General features: G+C 40.4%; 1 protein-coding gene across 1 annotated transcript in view; it reads right to left on the reverse strand.

Annotated features, from left to right (window-relative positions):
- The window catches only part of LOC149692785 (uncharacterized), a 74,161-nt gene that overhangs the window by 14,289 nt on the left and 39,549 nt on the right, over positions 1–20,323 (reverse strand). The window contains exon 4 of the mRNA XM_089868709.1: positions 16,724–16,805. Within this exon, the coding sequence (XP_089724835.1) occupies positions 16,798–16,805 (8 nt within the window). The 3' untranslated portion in view covers positions 16,724–16,797. The remainder of the gene's footprint in view (positions 1–16,723; positions 16,806–20,323) is intronic.

Consider the following 20,323-nt stretch of genomic DNA (forward strand, 5'->3'; position numbering starts at 1 on the left):
TTACCGACGACTGGTAATTTAGCTAGATTACCGACGACTGGTAATTTAGCTAGATTACCGACGACTGGTAATTAAGCTAGATTACCGACGACTGGTAATTAAGCTAGATTACCGACGACTGGTAATTAAGCTAGATTACCGACGACTGGTAATTAAGCTAGATTACCGACGACTGGTAATTAAGCTAGATTACCGACGGCTGGTAATTAAGCTAGATTACCGACGACTGGTAATTAAGCTAGATTACCGACGACTGGTAATTAAGCCAGATTACCGACGACTGGTAATTGAACTTGATAAGTATATGACATGTGTTGGCGCTCAGGTATACGGAATCTTTTTGTGGTATAACTATGTACAGCTTCCTCTGTATTTGCATGTGAAAATGACGGGAAAGCAATTTGAGTTTGACCGGACGTTCATTGTCAAGTCAAGCAGTCAGGAATGACAGTTTTATAATAGATGGTTGGTTAGTTCAAACGAGTTAACTAATATATGCACAATGCCCTAATACTTTTACTCTCCTAAGGTTTCTGAACAATTTGAATTAATATTAAGACTGAAGTGACAGATATTAATAAAAACTGTCATTGTAGACAAAGACGGGAAAGTGTAAAAGATAAGTGTAGAAAATGAATTGCCTGAAGTAACAGATATTAAAATTTTCACTTTTGAAGACATGATCATAAAACATCGATTATTTGAAAAAATTCTTATTTTAGTTTTTTCACTAAATTTTCATTTAACTCAAAATATTTTTCTACATTATTTACACAAGTATTTTTCTCTATATAGTAGTCCAGAAAAAATGGTATCTTCAAGTTTTTTGAGGGATACTGGCATGATACTAGGTTTTAGTTCAAATACTCCAATTTTTATATTTTATAATTGGAAATATTGCCAAGCAAAAAATTACAAAGGCCGTTTGACTGTGATGTAGTTATTAATGTTCAAAAGATATTTTGGGAGCTATACATCACGTTAATTTTGATATTTTTAAAACTTTCAAATTAACGACTACGATTTTTCAAGATTTCACACAGTTTTTTGTTCAACCATTTTCTGACTATTTAATTCTCCTTAAGGGACCGAATACTCAAAACTAATTGTAAATTTTTGAAATAAAATAAAATGTTCACGCGTACTACTTTTAAAATGAACCTCATGTTTCATGACAAAATATTTTGACTAATTTTGGTAAAAAAAACTAAGATAAGAATTTTTTCAAATAATCGATGTTTTATGATCATGTCTTCAAAAGTGAAAATTTTAATATCTGTTACTTCAGGCAATTCATTTTCTACACTTATCTTTTACACTTTCCCGTCTTTGTCTACAATGACAGTTTTTATTATTTACGTTCTGTTCTATCGTTGCGGGTATCCGTGGTTGTAAAAAGATAACATTAGCTCTGATTGGATATCGAACTAAACTGTACGGATCACGCTAAATCCAAAGTTATATCTAAGTCTAGGTTCTAATTGACCCTTTTACCAAATTGACAGCGCGGTTTAGCCCGCATCGTGACGTAATTTTGCGGTCATTTGACCACCCTTATACCCGTACATACCATTGGCTCAGTTTGAAATAAAACGTGACGTATAACAACTCAAAAAAATGTATATATACAGATTGAAAATTGAAACCGCGTACACTTTATGTAACAAATGTTCCTTAAAAAATTGTTGAAGCATCGTGTTCAAAATCAAACCACACCTGTGACTCCTTATCGGTCCAAGTAAAAAAAAAATGAGGAATTTCTGATTTCGGAATATCTCTTCTCGTATAAGAAATTCTAGGTAGGATGTAGCGTGAGCGTTCAGGCATAAACAAACAGTGGGATTTTTTCCCTTCTCTCCAGCTTCCTCGCTCTCTAAAAGGATGCAAGATGGAAGGGAAGAAAGAGAGAGAGAGAGAGAGAGGGAGGAAGGATGTTCTCGGGAAGATGGCAAAAAAATTTATTCGGACTTTGGAATGGATGACCAGCTGGTGTTCAGTCCGAAGAATATAGAGTGAAAAAGCGCTCCGTTGTCGAGGGTGGAAGAAGAAGAAGCGTACTCTTCGATTATGCAGACGATAAGAGTCCCAAGGAATTTCGTACCAAGGCTTAACAACGCCCAAATCTATAAGTGCTCAGCGTGGACTTTTGTAATTCTAAAGAGGAATCAAGCCTAACTTGATTTGAAATATTATAAACATAACCAATGACGCTAAATACTTGGGCCTAACGCGTCAATTAGATCCACGCACCTAAATCGCTTCATCGTTTAACTGAAACTATAGCTACATCAAAAAACTGAAAAACATTTTCTTTTATAGAGAGATTTAAGAAGTTGAAGAAGAAGAAGGAAGAAGTTTTAAGAGGGTGTTAAGAGATTCCAGGAGCGCGGCACCAGAAGGGACATTACTAACACTCGCGTCCAAGCGTCGCCCGCTGTTGTTTCTGAATGGACAATGAAGGCAGTTACGTGTCCTCAACTTCGGACACAAATTCACCATCCGGAAAACGTCCCCCCCCCCACTTTAACTTGTGTGTGTACCGTGGACCGCCTTTTGTATATTAAGTTTTCGAAATAGCCCCCACAAAAAAAACCACATTTTACAAAAGAATCAAAAACCATTTTTTCTCTCTCTCTCTCTCTCTCTCTCTCGGAGAGGAATTTTGCGGAATTTTAAAACGGACTTTAGCAGCTAGGACGGACACCACCACGCGCTACACAGGGTCCGGCCTAATGTCCAGGGGAGAACAAAAAAAGTACTAGTAAAAAGAACGAGATTTGATTCGCTTCCTGATTTCCTATTCCAACAGGGAATTCGCCAGAGAAGTTTTTCAACCGATACCTAAATCTACAGATATGGCAACGTAACACTCTTTTTGGTGATTTTTTTTTCTTTCTCTCAGACTGGGCTGAATATAAAAAAAAATTAGGTTTACACGCGAGAAATGCGTTTATATCGGTCTTTTTTGGCCAAACACGGCCTCAGGAATTCTGGGACGCGGTTATACCCTCCTCATTTGATTTTAAAAAGGCACTTTGGGCCTATTTTGAGCAAGCAACCGACGCGTGTACTTTTCGTAAATATAAGCGATCGAGTTTTTGGGACTTATCCTATACATAGTTCCCATGCTAGGAGGATCCATACCATTTACACAGGGAGGCCAGGCTTCGGGTGTTACACAAGAAGGCCTGACTCACTAGGTGAGACTAAAGCAAGGCCTCCTATTGAAAATGGTATGGATCCTCCTAGCATGCATGGGAACTATGTATAGCCGACTTATTTACACGTTCTTGGCTCTGTATACGGGTTTCTGATTTAATTTAATTCCAATTCATGGCCAATTTTCCTCAATATATAATAAAAGGACAACTCTATTAGCGTTAGAATTTAGTTGATGTCAGGTATATTTTGACTCGAGGCCGCGAAGCTATAATAATGTAGCCAACGTCTCGATCACGATGTTTATTGTTATATTTGACCTCTGGAGTGACCCCGATCATCTCCCTCTAAAACTATTATCTCTCTTTGAAGAAAAAAAAAGAGTAGGAGAAGAGAATTTATGAGAGATTGAAGGATAAAAACATTTGACGCATATCGTGCCTTGGCGTAATGTACACTATATATAAAAAGAACGCTTTAATTTCACCCATGAATAGCTTTAAATTACTCGTACAAATAGATATAATCTGACGTTCTTTCTTAATAAAAATAAGTTCGTGATCCAACCTAAAGGAAGAATATATTCACGCGAAACGCTAATTAATTCGCTATTGGATGAATTTTTCAATTATAACGTCGTCTCGAGATTGAAACTTTGCGCCGAGAGACAGAGCGACTACTTTCGGGGAGGTGGGGGGGGGGGTGTTAAAAAGTGACGTCATCACCGATTCCTCGTGACTTTCCAATCTGTTATCCGCGATTCAAACTAAACTTTTTCCTCGAGAACTTAATTCCATTATAGGCCTATATCATCTAAGGCAAAGTTTCTAATTTCGTGATGGTCCCCCCCTTCTCCCTCCTTTTCCCTTCTTATTCAATCCCTCAATTCCTCGAGAGAGATCGGGTTCTTCAAATCGGGTCCGGGGTACAATACGACGGTTTCATTTTTCAACAAATATGACGAAATATTTGATTAACGTTCGAATACATTGCCCTCTTTATTTGTATAGATAAATTTTCCATACGAGGGGCTAACCACTTGGATAGTTAATGTACACCGATTACGCGTAGTCATTTTAGCACTGTCAAAGGCAGGCTTAAGGGTAATCGTTTTAGTACAGTCAAAGATACAGTCGCATACACCGATTACGGTAAGTGACTAGCCCCTCGTTTCCATATAAGAATTCAACCTTAGAATTAATGGAATTTAACGTATAAAACATGTTTGTTTCGAGGGAAACATTTACCCGCAGAAAGTTAAAGGCGGATTAACACGCAAGGATAAATAAAATCAAAGTAGTTCCGAGTATATAGAATTCATGGTTCGATTTTTTCCAACTTAAAAGATAAAAGAAGAAAATAGCCAGCGTCTATGAAGGTCGAATATAGTTGGTACGAGGTCAGAGACGAACGAGGCCTTCCAATGACCTTTAACCCCCCGCAAAACCCACCCACCCTTCCCCTCCCCTTCCCGAGCTAAGCCTAAAACGACTAGAAAGAATCAAGTCAATCCATCACTTTTTTTTAGACCTCGGTGGACTCATCTACTCGAACTCTCGAACCCCCAAAGGCCCCGCTCCGCATTGATTTCTGAGAAGGAGGAGGAGGAATGGGGGGGGGGTCCCTGACCACAACCTGATCCCGACGATGTCCACTATAGGAAGGGACATTCCCTCGGCTCAAGCCAAATCAATAACCGTAAAAAGATTAATTGTAGTGAAGTTTCATTCTTCCAAGCATGTTGAACTATCAGGAACAATCCCTTATACTATAATGGGACAGGAAAACTGGCCAAGAACAAAAATATATATAATATCGGTAGCGTTCTAGTATATCAAGGTCACCGAAATTTAATTTCAGAACTCGCTGTTTAAATGTACTCCCCCTAAGCTTCCTGCGCATGCTCTAGATGCAAAAAAAAATCATTCCTTCTTTGCTAGTCCTTTCTCCTATCCTAATTCGTTTTTAACTAGCTTTACTTAAGAAAAAGTAACTTTCTATTCAAAATTAACCCTTGGTTTATAAAGTAAAGAGTCATTTAGAGTTTTTTTTTGGGGGGGTGGGGAAATCTAGAGTATTTTTACTCGTAATCAGTTTAGCGCTCGCAACCGATTCACGAAAAACCCTTTTATGAAAAACAAAAGCTTTCCAGGGGAATTTTTTTTTTCACTTCCATTCTCAAACAAAAGTACCAATTCACCATTTTCGTAAGAACAAAAAGCTAAGGATTCCATGGTGGAAAAAAATATCTTAATTAAATAAACAAATACTTAACGCGTAATTAAGCTAATTCAAACACGCGTTAAGGCAGATATTAGGGAGGGGTGGACTGTTATTATAGTCCGTACAAAGAATACACCAAATGACCGTCATTATTTTCTTTATACTGATTATTTGTATAAAACATCCCATCGCGTTGTTTGACAAAAAAAAAAAAAAAAATGGCGAGCGTGACCTTGAAATTTATACCGTCTGAATGACCTTTGTGGGTGTGGCAACTGAAATTTCGGTAATAGCAGAAGTGAGATGAGACCAGAAGTACTGAGCTAACCAAATTCTTCACTCGGCGAAAGTGAATATTCTTGATAACACACCAACGGTTGGCCCCCTAGTGGCGGTTTCAGAATTTCCCCTCCAAAACGTGAGACGCTCGCGGTGGTAGACGGCCGAACTAGATTCAAGCACCCGCGTCCGTGTTCCGCGGCTTTAGGTTGAGGGGAAGGGGGTAGGAAATGTTTTTGGAACTCGATCAATTTTTTCTCTCTAGTTTTAGCGCGTGGGAAGCGGCATAAAATCCTCAAATTTGTTCACTAGTGCCAGGATCTACTATCAATGCTAGAGCCCTTCACTTCTAGTCTCATCTCACTTCTGGTAATAGAGATTTAACCATTGGATGAGGGAAAGAAACTACGAGTACGATAGCGCTCCCGTCCACGAGTGGTCAAGGAAGGAATGAGCGAAACATCAAGATAGAGTGCGTGGTCGTAGATAGGCAGCCATTTTAGTTAATTACGCGATCCTTAAGTTTCATTACTCGTCTTAATTTACAACTTACAAGAAAAAAAAAGGAAGGGGTTTATATAAAACTTGTCTATCTTGACTTGACCGTCCCCTTATAGTAGCGTAATTAATGACATTCAGGCACTTTGAATTAAACCAGGAGGACGCGGATACGAGAAACCACCACGGATATCATAAATACGGTACTTGAAAGTCAGTCTAGGGTGACTCTGGCTGGAAGATAAGCGCTACACCGAGTTTATATTTATTCCGGGTATCTATGGATGCAAATGAGTACTCTCGAGGTAAGCCGGACGAAAATAAGGGATTAGTGGTGGCGCGCCAAAAGGAAGGGGTCGGGTTAAAAGTATAATCCCTCGTCGGTCCAGGGATGAGTTGAAAGGACGCGGCTCTCCGCTGTCCCTATGAAAATCTAAGAGCAAAGTTGGTTCAACTTTTCTAACACGAGAGGTCTTAACATTTGACACGACGCCTTTCTATACTCTACACGTCCCCCCCCCCTCCCCCTCGACCTAAAACTCAACTAATCCCTATTTTATTCCCTCTCAAAACTACGCCAGAGATTTAAAAAACAAATAATAGAGGTCTATTTTTAACCTAAAAATGGCAATTTACTCTTGCCCTGGTCGTTGTAACCCCAAGTATTTAGTATCGTTAGAAAATGGAGAGAAATTAAGGATATAACATAATGAAAGGATTTCCACGTATCTCTTATAGAACCAGAGTTACGAGCCTTTAAAGTGGAAATTTCATACAAAATGAGATGGTTATACACTGAATAAAATTCCAACATGAACTTGCACTTTTACGTTGAATATAAAATCTAGAAGGATGTGAAGAACGAAAACGTTTTTAATTTGGCGGTAAATTTTGATAATTAAGGCGCGAAAGAAAAGGTGATTTTAAAATAGGTGTAAAGACTAGTGGTATAATAAGGGCGCGTTATAAAAGGGCCTAAGTTGATTACAGGGTAAGAATTCGCGTCGTGCCGACTATCCCCCCCTTAGCCCCCCCCCCGCTTCTTCCTTTTCGAGGTCAAACGCGGGTCGTGATCTCGCGTTTATCTAACTTCAATTTAAACCAAACGGTACGGAGGGTTGCGTACAAAATGTTTAAAAAAGTTGCGAGTTTTATTTTTCTTTCATTCCCAAATTTTCGCGCTTAATTTCATTTTAGCCAGAGAGAGAGAGAGAGAGAAGGGATGGGGATCAATTCAAAAGAAAATTGGCGGGGAAAAAAAACGCGCCAAGTTATACATAATGACAGGTTTTAAGAAGGATCATCTTTATAGGGAAAAAAATGCGTAGGCGAATATGACCGAATGTTTATACAATTTGGCGCCAATTGCTATGGTACAGATAGACCTTCACGATTTAAAACGCGGAAAATTTTGTTCCCGCCAATAAGGGTGTCTACCAGCTATGATGAAGATAAATAGAGATTTCATCGTCCGCGTGAAATTCTCAAAGCGCGCGAGAATCAGATTTACTATTTATTCTGATTAAATTTCAAACAAGCGCGTGAGGTATTATAATATTCGAACGTCATTGGTCTAATTAAAAGTTCTCTATCGGCACGAGCTCTTTAATTTTTTCCCGCCAAATCCTCGAGGATCCATCTCACGCGCAAATAAACGCGCCCGATTTTCGCGCGTTTCAATTTTACCCTCCTACGTAGAAAGGTTAAGAAATTGCCTGTTCTATTATAGGTTCGAGCGAAACTTACTCGGAACTACACCGATTCATTTAACCTTTCTAGCGCGACAGCGAGCCGGATCCTCTAAACTAATAAATTCCGATTTGTTTTAATTTTTTTTCTTCTGGCGAATCTTTTTAGATGGTACGAACACGAATAGCTCGGGGCGCGATGATTTTGTATCCCCCTTTGTATATTGGCCATGCAGGGCTAAAACCATTTTTTTTACGTCACAACACGAGCTTCGCGGAGCTCATAATGCTATACTTCTTCTCCGAGATAATTGAGAATTTGATGGAAACGTTTTTGCCAAAAAGAAATCCCCCTCTTTCTTTAGCTAACAGTGACTAGAATCTTTGATTAGGATGCCAAGGCTTACCAATGTTTTCATATATTCCCTCTTAAAGGGACGCTAGCTCTTTAGAAAATAAACCTATGGGAAGTAGCTAATGAAAAAATAGGCTTAACAATTCATTTAATTTTTTTAAATTAGGCTTAACAATCGACTCTGGTAGTTTTTAGTAGACGAGTTTCAACAGTTTAAAAGATTCATGCGAGGCTGGTGATAATTCAACTTTCTTGTTACGTAAAAGAACATCAGGGAAAAAAGCCTTCAGAGTTCTAAGCGAGTCCGTAGGATGGGGGCCCAAGACGTATTTTAAATAGATAGCGGGGACTCGGGGTGGGGTGAAAGGGGGAAGGGGATTGCCTACAAGGGAGATTGAACGAACGAGACATTGGCGAAATGCCCCCTGACATTGACGGATGAACTCGGATGCCCTGGTGTACTCTTAGAACTCCTTTCTTACCGGGTGCTGGAGGATGGAGGGTGGAAGAAGGATCAAGGCCCACTCTACCCTATTAAAGCCCCGGCCCCCTGCCCGAGGATCGTGTCAGGGTACCACGGAGTAATTCGACAAAGTTCCTTCCGATAGTGCGTGTGGCGACCAAAAAACATCCCCAAAATTAGGCCTAAAGTAGTCTGCAGTCGGGAGTCGAAAAAAACTTTTTCAAATCAAAAACATTTTCAACTTTGCACTGTGTCGCGCGCGCCAAGGCTCAAATAAATTTGAATTTCTAGGCTTCTTTCTTGATTAAGCTTCTAACGTTCCCTACTTCTTTAAAACCAAACAATCGCAAAAATGAATAAAATCCGAATCCAGCCCCCTCAATATTTCTTAATCCCAAAATCTAGACCACTTAAAAGTTAAAAAAAAACCTGAACTTCAAAAACCTTTTATCGAAAGCTATTATTACAATTTAAGACTTTTGAACAGAGAGAAGAAATGGTGGCGGGTAGGAAGAGAAAATTAAAGAAATAAATATAAAAAAAATCAATGGGGAAGGGGCGCGTGAATATAGACTCATTTATAACGCTTAACCTCGACTCCTCTCTCGAGACTCTGGACCAAATTTCGAGATGCAAAGGCCCGGGTTGCGGGGACCAGGGCGACATGGATTATCATTAGCATCCTCAGGATGCGGAGACAGTTCCCAAGCCGCGGTTCTCGCTATGCACGGCTTCTAACCGAACCCTATCACCCCTTTAAAAGCCAAAAACCAAAAAAAGGCACCCTCTTGCAAAGGCTAAAAGATTGCGATTGCCATCTATAGGTGGTGTCAATTTAAGGTTTAACATCGCGAGTGTGGTACGTAAAAGATGGGTCCACCTTTGATAGGACCCTCGAGTTAAATTGATCACGGGCGGAAAAACCGCACCCGGTTTTCCGCAAATAAAAGTGTCGAGAACATTAATTTTTGGAACCCGAGGCACCAACTCCATTTATCATCTAAGCCTCGGCCGCCTGCCTAGATTCCGAAAAGGGATAGGGGCCTTTTTTAAAATGATCAAACTTATTTCACGCCTAAGGTATCATTGGTTAAGCGCCTAGTAGCTTCGGCTTACTCCTATATTAGAGACCGAAGTGACGTCATCACGGATGTTATAAACCAGCCCTACAGAATTAAGTTAAATCGAAATTATTTTTAAGGAACGTTTCTCGAGACGCTAAGCCTAGAATGAAAATGCTTGTCTCCAAAAACACGTGATATATTATAGAAGGGAGAGTTCCCGCCTAATTTCTCTCCTAAGGCTATACTACGTATAGGGACTGAGGGAATTTTCAAACCTTCCTGGGTTAAAAGAATCTCTATTCAAATTGCACGCAACCGAGAAGAGATGGGTGGTGGGCTTAACCGCCTAGCTCGAGGCAGTCCTGAAAAGGACACCAGATAAAAATGGTGGAGCTCGAACATCAGTCGTCACGTGACAGGTGTCTCGGATTAAACGAAGCTAGGGAACGAGATAGATTGGAGGCGCGTGTGGACTTTAAATTCAAAGATAACTCCGCAATCTTGATTATTATTAATATAACGATAATATTAGGAAAAGATAATAAATTAAATATCGATGATATCGATATCAAAAAATATATATATATCGTATAAGTTAAGCGCGAGAAACTATCATTACTAGAGGCGGATAATTCGAGATCCATACCACAAACATAAATCAAAGCAGAAGCCAGTACGATTAGATAGATTCCAAATATATATGGATAGATATTTCCCTTTCAAATACACGGACCCCCGGCATCGTCACCCCCTCAGCTAGGAGCAAGGAGACCACTTCCTGGGCACCGCTCCCCATCCCCTCCCCCACCGGTCAAGGAGGAAGTCACCAGAAACAGAAAAACTAGCAAGGATAGACCGAAGCTTATATTCCTAGATACGAGTCGTATTAGGCTTATCATTCTGGCGCGCGCTTTCTGCTGTTGGGTTTTTGGCGCGAGAATATGTATGTATACATCCACGTGGTGGACGCATCACGCGCTATCAATCTCGCGGTCTACCGTTGGATTTCAGTTGGCGGCGGCGGCCACCACTTCTTTAGGCTGGCGGTATATATTAATAAAGGGCGCCGAAAGATATTACTAAATGATAAGAAGGCCATAATACTCGCGCGTCGCCTATCTCTATAATAGGAAGTTATCACCCAACGCGTTAATGATAGCGCACCTCCAGAACGACAGCCACAGAGATATGAAATATATACCTTTAACCAAACGCATCATGGGATACCAGAGACTGCCTCATTATTCGCGATACACGTGACAAAAAGATACCAGCGTCCAGGTTGAAACAGCAGGGTTCATACAACTTTTGGAAAACAAATTTCCCTGATATTTCCAGGTTTTTCCCCCATATACTTCCCTGAATTTTCCAGGTTTTCCCCATATACTTCCCTGAATTTTCCAGTTTTTCCCGTATGAAGCAAATGTTAACGAAGGAGGGGGGGGGCAAATAGGACTATTACATAATCAAAGGACATCCCCGTATCTCTAGTAGAACCACTCCAAAGTTTAGTGTAATGTTAATCCTATGGAGGGAATGTTCACGAACATTTTGCTTAATTACTTGGCCCTTGTTTCACGCAAATTTCCCTGATTTCCCTGAATTTTACTAAAAATTATAAATTTCCCTGAGGTTTTTGTCAACTATTTATTTCCCTGATTTTTCCAGGTTTTCCCTGTTTTCCAGGTTTGTATGAACCCTAAACAGAAGCCAATGAGACTCGTCGAAGTATAATGGTGCGGCTGAAATTGCTTGCGAGTTTCAGTAACTTCCAATTGAACTTGCAGTCAAATAAAAGCGTACCAAATCAAAGATCAATCGTTTCAAACTTTTTCTAAATAGGAGACCATTAAAATTCAAATTTTCTGTCTCCCGCACTCCGCCACTCTCAATTCTAAATTTTTGAAAAGCGTTAGGGTTAGCTATCTCTTAGGCCTTGGCGCTTTCCAGCTAGAATTAATGAGGGAACGCGTAACGTTTCCTTAATGCAAAACGACTCGAGGAAGGTCTCGAGGGAGATATTTATCACGTGACTGGGTAACCGCGAACTTTGGCAACCCCACGTGATGGCGTTTCCTTGTTTTTACTCATAACGAATCCTGCAGATAGAGAGAGAATGTGTCCCGTGTCGACAAGGCATTAGGTAAGAGATTCTTGTAATGGTACCACCGCGGACCCACCACCTAACTGATCTTTCTTTTACAGGGGTACCTTACATATCTCGTGGGTAGGCGCCAAGGCCCGGGGAGGAAGATCTAACTAGACTTATTTCAGCTTACACGAATAACCTTTCAACAGGTATAGGCGAGAAAATTGGCGAGCGCAAAAAGAACATGGCGCGAGAAACACAACCTGCGCGTGAATTTTTAGAAAGCAGTCTCGTGTTCTTCTCCGAAGCGCCAGCAAATTTTTCTTCCCTAAGTCTAATTACGAACGGTTACAAGCATTCTCAATTAAAAATGCAGAATCCAAAAATGAACTAAGAGAGTGAGGGAGGGGGACTTACAAACCGCGAGTTCCATTCCATATGGTTTAGTTTCCACGAAATGCTTAAAATAACCTTTGACCCCTATTCACAATAGTATAGTTTTTTTACCCCAAACCGTTATTATTACTGTTACACTTCCGTTGAAATGGTAAAATCGTATCCGGTTATTAAATAAATACATTTAATACGCTACGATTGTCAAATTTGGGTTCTATTTTTTTTAAATATATTTTTGGTGGTCATCAACGTTGCGTAACGGCGCGGTCTAGCTCCCGGACAAGATATTGACCACAAAAAAACACTGCCCCCACCCTTCACCACCGGCAACCGGGGAAAGTCCTTTTTCATCACTGTCTCGTGACTTACCGTCGCCAAAATAGCGGATAACCTTTAACCCCTATTATTCTTTGTATTATAGCTATGGAAAGAGCGAGGGGAGAGGGAGAAGGGGGTGATAAGTTACTATATACTTTATTGCGCAACGCTGTTTTATTTTTTTTTTTAAAACGTATTTAATGTCAAAGCACAACCGGCAGGTGACAATCTACCCAAACCATGTCGGCCCACCACCACCGGTACGTGCGATATGATTCAGTTATTTTTTTTTTTTATACGGGAAGTTGGGCTTATATTTTACGCTAGATTCACGCATACAGTTTATTAACCGAAGTAAATGATCGAAATCAATAAATATATAATTTAGTAAAATTAAATTTAATATTGAATTTGATTATTAAAAAAAAATTCAATTTTTAAGCAAGACTTTGTGGTTTGCCACCAAAATTTACAATGGATCAATTCAAATATTAAAATGGTAATTAGAGGTAATTACCAAGAGTCAATCCTACAGATGGAGCCTATTTCAGGGTCTTTTCTGGTAACTCCATCTAGGCCTAGAGCTTCCTATATTGTAGTATATTTAAGAAACCACGAAGCGAGTGGCTCAAAGACTATACAATATCGAGAGAGAGTCGATCCCCGGCCCAAGAGGTTTATTTATTAAGACGTTTTTGGTTTGTCGGAATATGAGCGTATCTTCACATTTCGCGCCTCCTATGGTCGGCGGCGGATAGGTAATTCATTTTCATTTGGGTGTTGGGGCCGAAAGACACCCCATCCCCCCCTCATCCTGGGTATTTTAGCTAGCTTTTCCGTGTTTTACGTTTAGGAAGGAAAGTAAGAAAGCGTGTAAAAATTTGGGGCCGATCGCTTAGGGATTCTAAGCGCCATCCCATTCACGCGCACCGCACCCCTCCCCCCTGACAAATGAAAAGTGGCCCAAAATATTATAGACCATAAGTAGCCCATCGCACCCCCCCCCTCCTCCTCCTCCTTCCCTCTCAGAGGCAGCGGCGAGAAAAAGCACCCCGCAATATGATGGGCCAAATATTATATATTTTTCCGCGTGGATCCATCGTTATCTCCCAGGCTTCGATACTTCTTTACCTTAAAAGGTTTTCGGTACTTTTGCCAGCGACGCGACTTCCGAAATATCTACAAGTACAGCGTGGAAGAGATCACGTGCACGCAAAATACTTATTTCGAGGATAAGATAGACCCCCCCCCCTCCCCATTGTATTGAGGTTTAGATTAGGTTAGGTTTAGATTCTACCAGAAGTAAGATGAGACTAGAAGTAAAGAGCTCTAGCATTGCTAGTAGATCCTGGCACTAGTGAACAAATTTGAGGATTTTATGCCGCTTCCCACGCGCTAAAACTGGAGAGAAAAAAATTGGTCGAGTTCCAAAAATTTCCTACCCCCTTCCCCTCAACCTAAAGCCGCTGAACACTGACGCGGGTGCTTGAATCTAGTTCGGCCGTCTACCGCCGCGAGCGTCTCACTTTTTGGAGAGAAAACTCAGAAACCGCTACCAGAGGGCCAACCGTTGGTATGTTATCAAGAATATTCACTTTCGCCAAGTGAAGAATTTGGTTACCTCAATACTTCCAGTCCCTATTCCTACTTCTGATTCTACTATCCTTATTATCTAAAATGAAAAAAAATATGCTCTGTTTGGTGTGACCTTTTCTACACTGTGTAAGACTGGCTTCTTAAGGTTCTTGAGAATCTCGTCGAGTTATATGAATTTTATCCCTTGGGAAATAGCGGCTATATATATTTATATTGAGCTTTAGATATACCTTAGATATATTTCTACCCTTATATAACAGCGCCCAAATTCATTCTACCGGATATTTCGTCCACACCTCCTTATTTTCCCCAGATTTTTTTTAGGATCCCGCCACTAAGTGTTAAAAAGTCGATCGGCGTTTATAACTTAAGTGGAAAATTTGATTTCCTAGCAGAAAAACTTTCGGATATTTATCTTTTTTTTTCTTTTAAATATTTTTATATCCTGAATCGAATTGAAAAATTTTCGATATCTCTAACTTATACGCGGTATATTTCAGTTGGATATTGTGGGTTTGAAAATGAACATATTAGTTCACGCTAGTACTTATATTGCCCTATTACCCAACCCAGTATGAAATTCGCCGAAACATTCAATATTACAATTTTAAAATTTCACTGTTCCAAGAAAAAATATTGGCGTAACTCCCATTAAAATTTGGGCATAAATGATACTAATTTGGTGATATAGCTGGCGCCACAGTTCTATCAAACTGCAATGATACTGAATCTCTTGTTTTTGATTTAACTGTCGGAGGGGTAGATTTTCAAGAGAGGGATAAAGTTCGTATAGCATCTTCTTCTCTGGACTTCCAAAGAAGCTGAAGAGCAGCTGAGAGAGAGAAGACGCGCACTTTGAACGGCGCATGGAAAACAACTAAAAGAGTTTCGATTGGTCAAAAAGCCGGTGGCTGGAGCCGCCGATGGGTCCCCGTTCCCCGTTCCCTGCATCCCCCCTCCCACGATACAACAGGCTCAAAAATATTTGATAGCCCCATCACCAAAAATCTTCCGATCCGCCCGTTGCCGCTGCATGCGTGGTACTGCTTTTAAAAAACTTTTTGCTTGGAGAAACAAACCCACCTTGCACGCACTACCAATTTTTCGCGTAACATAATCACCACCGTATCGAGTACTAACTCTAATTGACATTAATTTAAATTACATTAACGAGAAAATATCTATTGGCTCAACTGGCGCTCGCTTTGTTTATGAATCGGCTTCAAGGTAGGATATTATAGTTAAATTAATTATAATTAAAACTTAAAAGTATGTTGAAGATAATTACTAGTACATTTGAAAAAATTAAATTGAAATTTTTAGTTTTAAAAATGTTAAAACTTATAATGAGGAACGATCCATATTCTTTGACTTCAAAACATCAATTAACAATTGGAAAATATTTTAAAATATCTGAAGAGGGAGGGAGACCGAGGAGGGGGGCTATGGGCGCCGCGATATACTTAATTTAAAACCACGATTTTCGTTGCTCGTGATTTGTACAAAACCCCCTAAAAGCTTCTACGCCACCTCAACAACCCCGGGGTATGCGAGGGAACCTCCTTTTGGCGCCCCACATACATACCCCAGAACAATTTGGAATATGGGCCGGATTTTAAAGATAAAAGGAGAAGAATATACATATGGGAGAGAAGGCGGAGGGGAGTGCTGGGCCTTTACGGATCCCAAAAATTGGTCGTGACTTGTTTTAGGTAGATAGAGGGGGGGAGAAGAGGGGGAAGGGTGGCTTGGCAGCGGCAGTGGCGGCGGCGTGCGTTTGGGATATATCCAGCCAGCAACGTTTTCAATCTTAATTGATTTCGTAAAGGTCAATTAGACGTTTGTGGCGTCGACCTTTTTCGGCTCGAGTCATTACTGTTGGCTTTACGTGCTACGATTTCAATTACGAGGAGCTTACTAACTTTTCCATCGCATAGTTCAGTTCGTTTTAGCATCTCTCTCTTGCCCCCCCTCCCCCCGGGCCACCGGTGCCACGAAACTCTACTTTGTAATTAGAGGTAGGAGTTGGTATACTGATACAGGCACTAAATTTTTCGCCAAACTCATATTTCAACGGTGCGGTAATTTAGCCCAAGGAAGCGGCTATAGTTTTGGCCTATGGTTCCTCGTATATTTCACATTGTGGTTATACATAAATATATAGCCCCCAAAAGTACTTCTCTTTAGAGAGGTTAAGCGGAAGTACTTAGTTACTGACTCTGTTTAATTAAGAAATCATCTAATTACAATGAGTTCAGTTTTTTCTCTCTATTTACTTAAATTTGACATAAAGCGTCTCGCACCGGTTATGAAATGTTCCCACATTTTTTTTCTTGTCGAAAAAAGGCTCGGGGTGGTTCTTAAGTTCGTCTTTAAATGTACCTATGGGTAGGATTCGCTTGGTTGAATACCTCCGAATTTTTCTAGACATTTTGGGCAATTTACCTTTTTTCGTTTTTTATTTCTTCCTTTCTGTTGCGACTTAAGCCTAAATACTGTCTTAAAGCCCCATTAAACGCGTAGTCTCAATCGACTTCGTAGCAAATCCTTTAACCATCACTCAAAAGGAAATCACGCGCGTTCAAAAAAACTTACATTCGAAGTCCAACATGCGTGGAATTAATTACTGATGAGGGTTATGGTAGATGACCTCTGACCTCCTCCGCGTATCATTGACCTATTGTAAAAGGACCTTGATCAATGACTTTGAAATTTTGACAACAAAATTGGTATGATTCAGTCATTTGAAATAAAATATAGGCTTATGTAATGATGGATTTCGGGGGTTTCGATCGGAGACGCGGCTGGCCCGCACACGACGCTATTACGGCCGGGGACCACAAAAGCAGTCAGTCGAATTTAAGATACGATTGGGATGAAATTTGATCTCTAAATGCCCTCGCTGCGGTCTACTCTACCATCGGGATACAGACCCAAAATCATCCACCCCCGAGGTTTTTTTTTTCGGCGGTCGACAGTACATCACGTTGCGGGGACGCCCGTTTCCGAATCCCGATGGAGTCATTTTCGTGCCCCTAATAAGGGGTCCTTGACGTTAACATTAACCAGCTTTCCTATAACTTCAACAGCGAGACGTTAATCCTCAAAATAGACTCGAGTAAAATGACTCCAGCAAATGCCCAAAATGTAAATTGGTATAATAGAGCGAAACAGTTTCGATCCATGGACATACGGGGTCCAGTGAACTGAAAAACTGTTCAGTTAGTATACTCTGGAACTTTAAAAAGTCTTAGTAACATCAGAAGTGAGATGAGACTATAGTACTGAGCTAACCAAATTCTTCACTCGGCGAAAGTGAATATTCTTGATAAGACACCAACGGTTGGCCCTCTAGTGGCGGTTTCAGAATTTCCCCTCCAAAACGTGAGACGCTCGCGGTGGTAGACGGCCGAACTAGATTCAAGCAGCCGCGTCCGTGTTTCGCCGCTTTAGGTTGAGGGGAAGGGGGTAAGAAATTTTTTTGGAACTCAACCATTTTTTTTTCTCTCTACCGTAGGCGCGATTGAAGCGGCGTAAAATCCTCAAATTTGTTCACTAATGCCAGGATCTATTACCAATGCTAGAGCCCTTCACTTCTAGTCTTATCTCACTTCTGGTAACATCTTATATACGCGACTTTCAAATTAGGCTTAATAACTTTAAAAAGAGGTATAAATCTGGCGTTATAGGCTTAACAAAATTCAGAGTCGCGGGACTTGAGGGATTCAATGGTAAAGTTAGGAAACATTCTAACAAGAGCTCTAAGAAAATATATCTTAAACAAAACGCGGACGTGGCAAAGCTAAAAATAAACTTTATTTGAGTCTTTTTAATGCGATATAATTCTAATTTTATGATCTAGCTTAGCTATCATCATCAACATCTCTCTCTCTCTTAGCGTCTCGTTTCCGTCTTTCCCTTAGGCCTCAAAACACGAAAACTACCTCCGAAAAGAGAAAGAGAGAGAGAGAGAGAAAATTGAGAAAAGTATAAAGTCTAAAGTCAGTTTTCAGTAACTTTAACTTTTCCTCGACTAAAAATTGCTTTTAAAAGCAAAGTTTATTGGGATGCGAAACCTTTCCAACACCCGTCACTCCCTTTCTCTCTCTCTCTGTCTCTATTCTCGCGCGGCGATCGTTCCTCCTTCTCATCTTCCAGCCTCTGAGAATCCCTCTCAAAAATTCAACACTCCAGTAATAACACTGGAGAAGAGAAACTAGAGCTACATCCTAGGATCCCCAGTATGACTTTATGAATAATTAGTTTGAATTTTCCATATTCATATTTTAGGTAAAAGAGGAACCGAGTGGGAGGGAGGGAGGGAAAAGAGAATGGCGTCAAAAGAGGAAGCCACGGTCACGTGACTGTCTCTTTAGCGACCCCTCGCGGGACATTCGCTAATCAAGACGGATTGCGCCAGCGAGCCGCGTGTGTAGCTCGCACTATATAGTCCCGACATCCGGGACTTTTACTAAAAGGATAAGATAGGCAATAGGAAGGGGGGCTCTAGCCCACCCTTTTCTCTTCTTAATATACACCCACGAATATAGCTAAAACTCTCTCTCTTTCTCTCTTCCCCCTCCCCCCGGGTTACCAAGCTACCAAACGGACGGTGGTGGTGCATGGTGCGGGATGACATTATCCTAAAACACTCCGCTATCCATAGCTGGGGGGGGGAGAGGGTGTTCTATTACCAACTAACTATGACCATAGATATTAGAAATTCAATGTTTTTTCCCTTCCCCCATGAACGCTCGTATTGTCTAGGCATTTTCCCCGGAAGTGGTTCTAAAAGTTACTACACGTTCCAAAAGTTGGGCTATCATCACACACACTGAAAGAATTCCAGTATATAGGAGTCTCGTTTCAGCGGAGTCACAACTCATCATACTTGTTTCTAATGTCTATATTATGAAAACAACTATTATTATCTTTATTATTCTTCTACGTAAATATATCTCGGGCATATATCCCGTACGCTTTTGCAAAAAGCCGAGGTAATTAGCTCAAGTTGAATGGTAATGAGGATATACCCACACACGCTCTCCCCTTGGTTATAGCCGAGGATATTATTATATCTCTTAACACTAAATAAAGCACTTTAGGGGGCCCCAGCTCTGATGTTTTCCTTTATTATTTATACGGCGGGCGATGTGGATTCGTATAATCAAGAATTAATTTACTATAAGAATGCCTAAGTCACTAGATTTTACGCTTCAGCTCTTACGCCGGTGTTAGTGGACAAGTAAGCGCCACCCCTTTTATGTCCGTCATTGCTCTGCGCTTTCCTATTGGATCCCGTGGGGATAGGTCATACAGACGCGATTGACGTATTCCGAATAGAGAAAAAAAACCTCGAGCAAAGTAAACAGAAAATGGAGGCTGCCAGCGGTGCTCAAACGGTTAGGGAATGGTTTTTAATTGCCATTAACAAGTTAGTTGAAGGTTTTGAACCAAACTTAATGGATTTTGAATACGTGTCTCTACGTGAAAATCGTTCGTTCTATAATTGTTTCTCAATCGAATCAAGTGTACTATACTTAAGATTTCGTGAGTTCCAAAAACCAAACCAAGGCTTAACGAAAAGGTAAAAGACTTAGATGGTGGAAACATAGAGTAAGATAAAATATAAAGTCCCGCCTTGGCTTTCAGCCTCCCCCACCCATGAGGGGGGATTGTCGACTATCACGCGCGCACCGGACGCTTTCTTAGGCCTTCTTATAGTAAATTCCTTCTTGGTATAATACATTTACAAAGTGTGATTCTTTCTGTTTGGAGAAAAGGCATAAAAAGCTATCGTGGGAATCAACCGCGTCTTATTCCCTTATTATTGTATTTCTCTTCCTTCAGAAGTTGGCGCAGTATAATAATAATGAGAGAAAGAGGGAGAGGGGGGCCTTGGTTTTCGTTAAAAACAAAAGAAAATTATCTTTGATTGAGTTCATCTTACTTATTATACGGTTATCATGGAAATAAGTTGCTAAGCCTAAAGTTGTTGCTTTAAAACTTAGTAAATCGGTTGCCACGGAGATAAGAGTAGTTATGCTAAGCCTAACGCGCGGGTACTTAATTTAGACCAAGGGTTAGGGTTTAGAAAGTATACTATTTAGTTTCCTAAGCCTATAATTGAAACTAAGTAAGATTATCGTGAAGAGACGTCTCAAAGTAGCTTCTGGTTATGTATTCTTTGACCTC

Source organism: Phalangium opilio, unplaced genomic scaffold, assembly GCF_054372755.1.
Source record: "Phalangium opilio isolate 3A_F unplaced genomic scaffold, DU_Popi_V2 ptg000024l_1, whole genome shotgun sequence".
NCBI lineage: Eukaryota > Metazoa > Arthropoda > Arachnida > Opiliones > Phalangiidae > Phalangium > Phalangium opilio.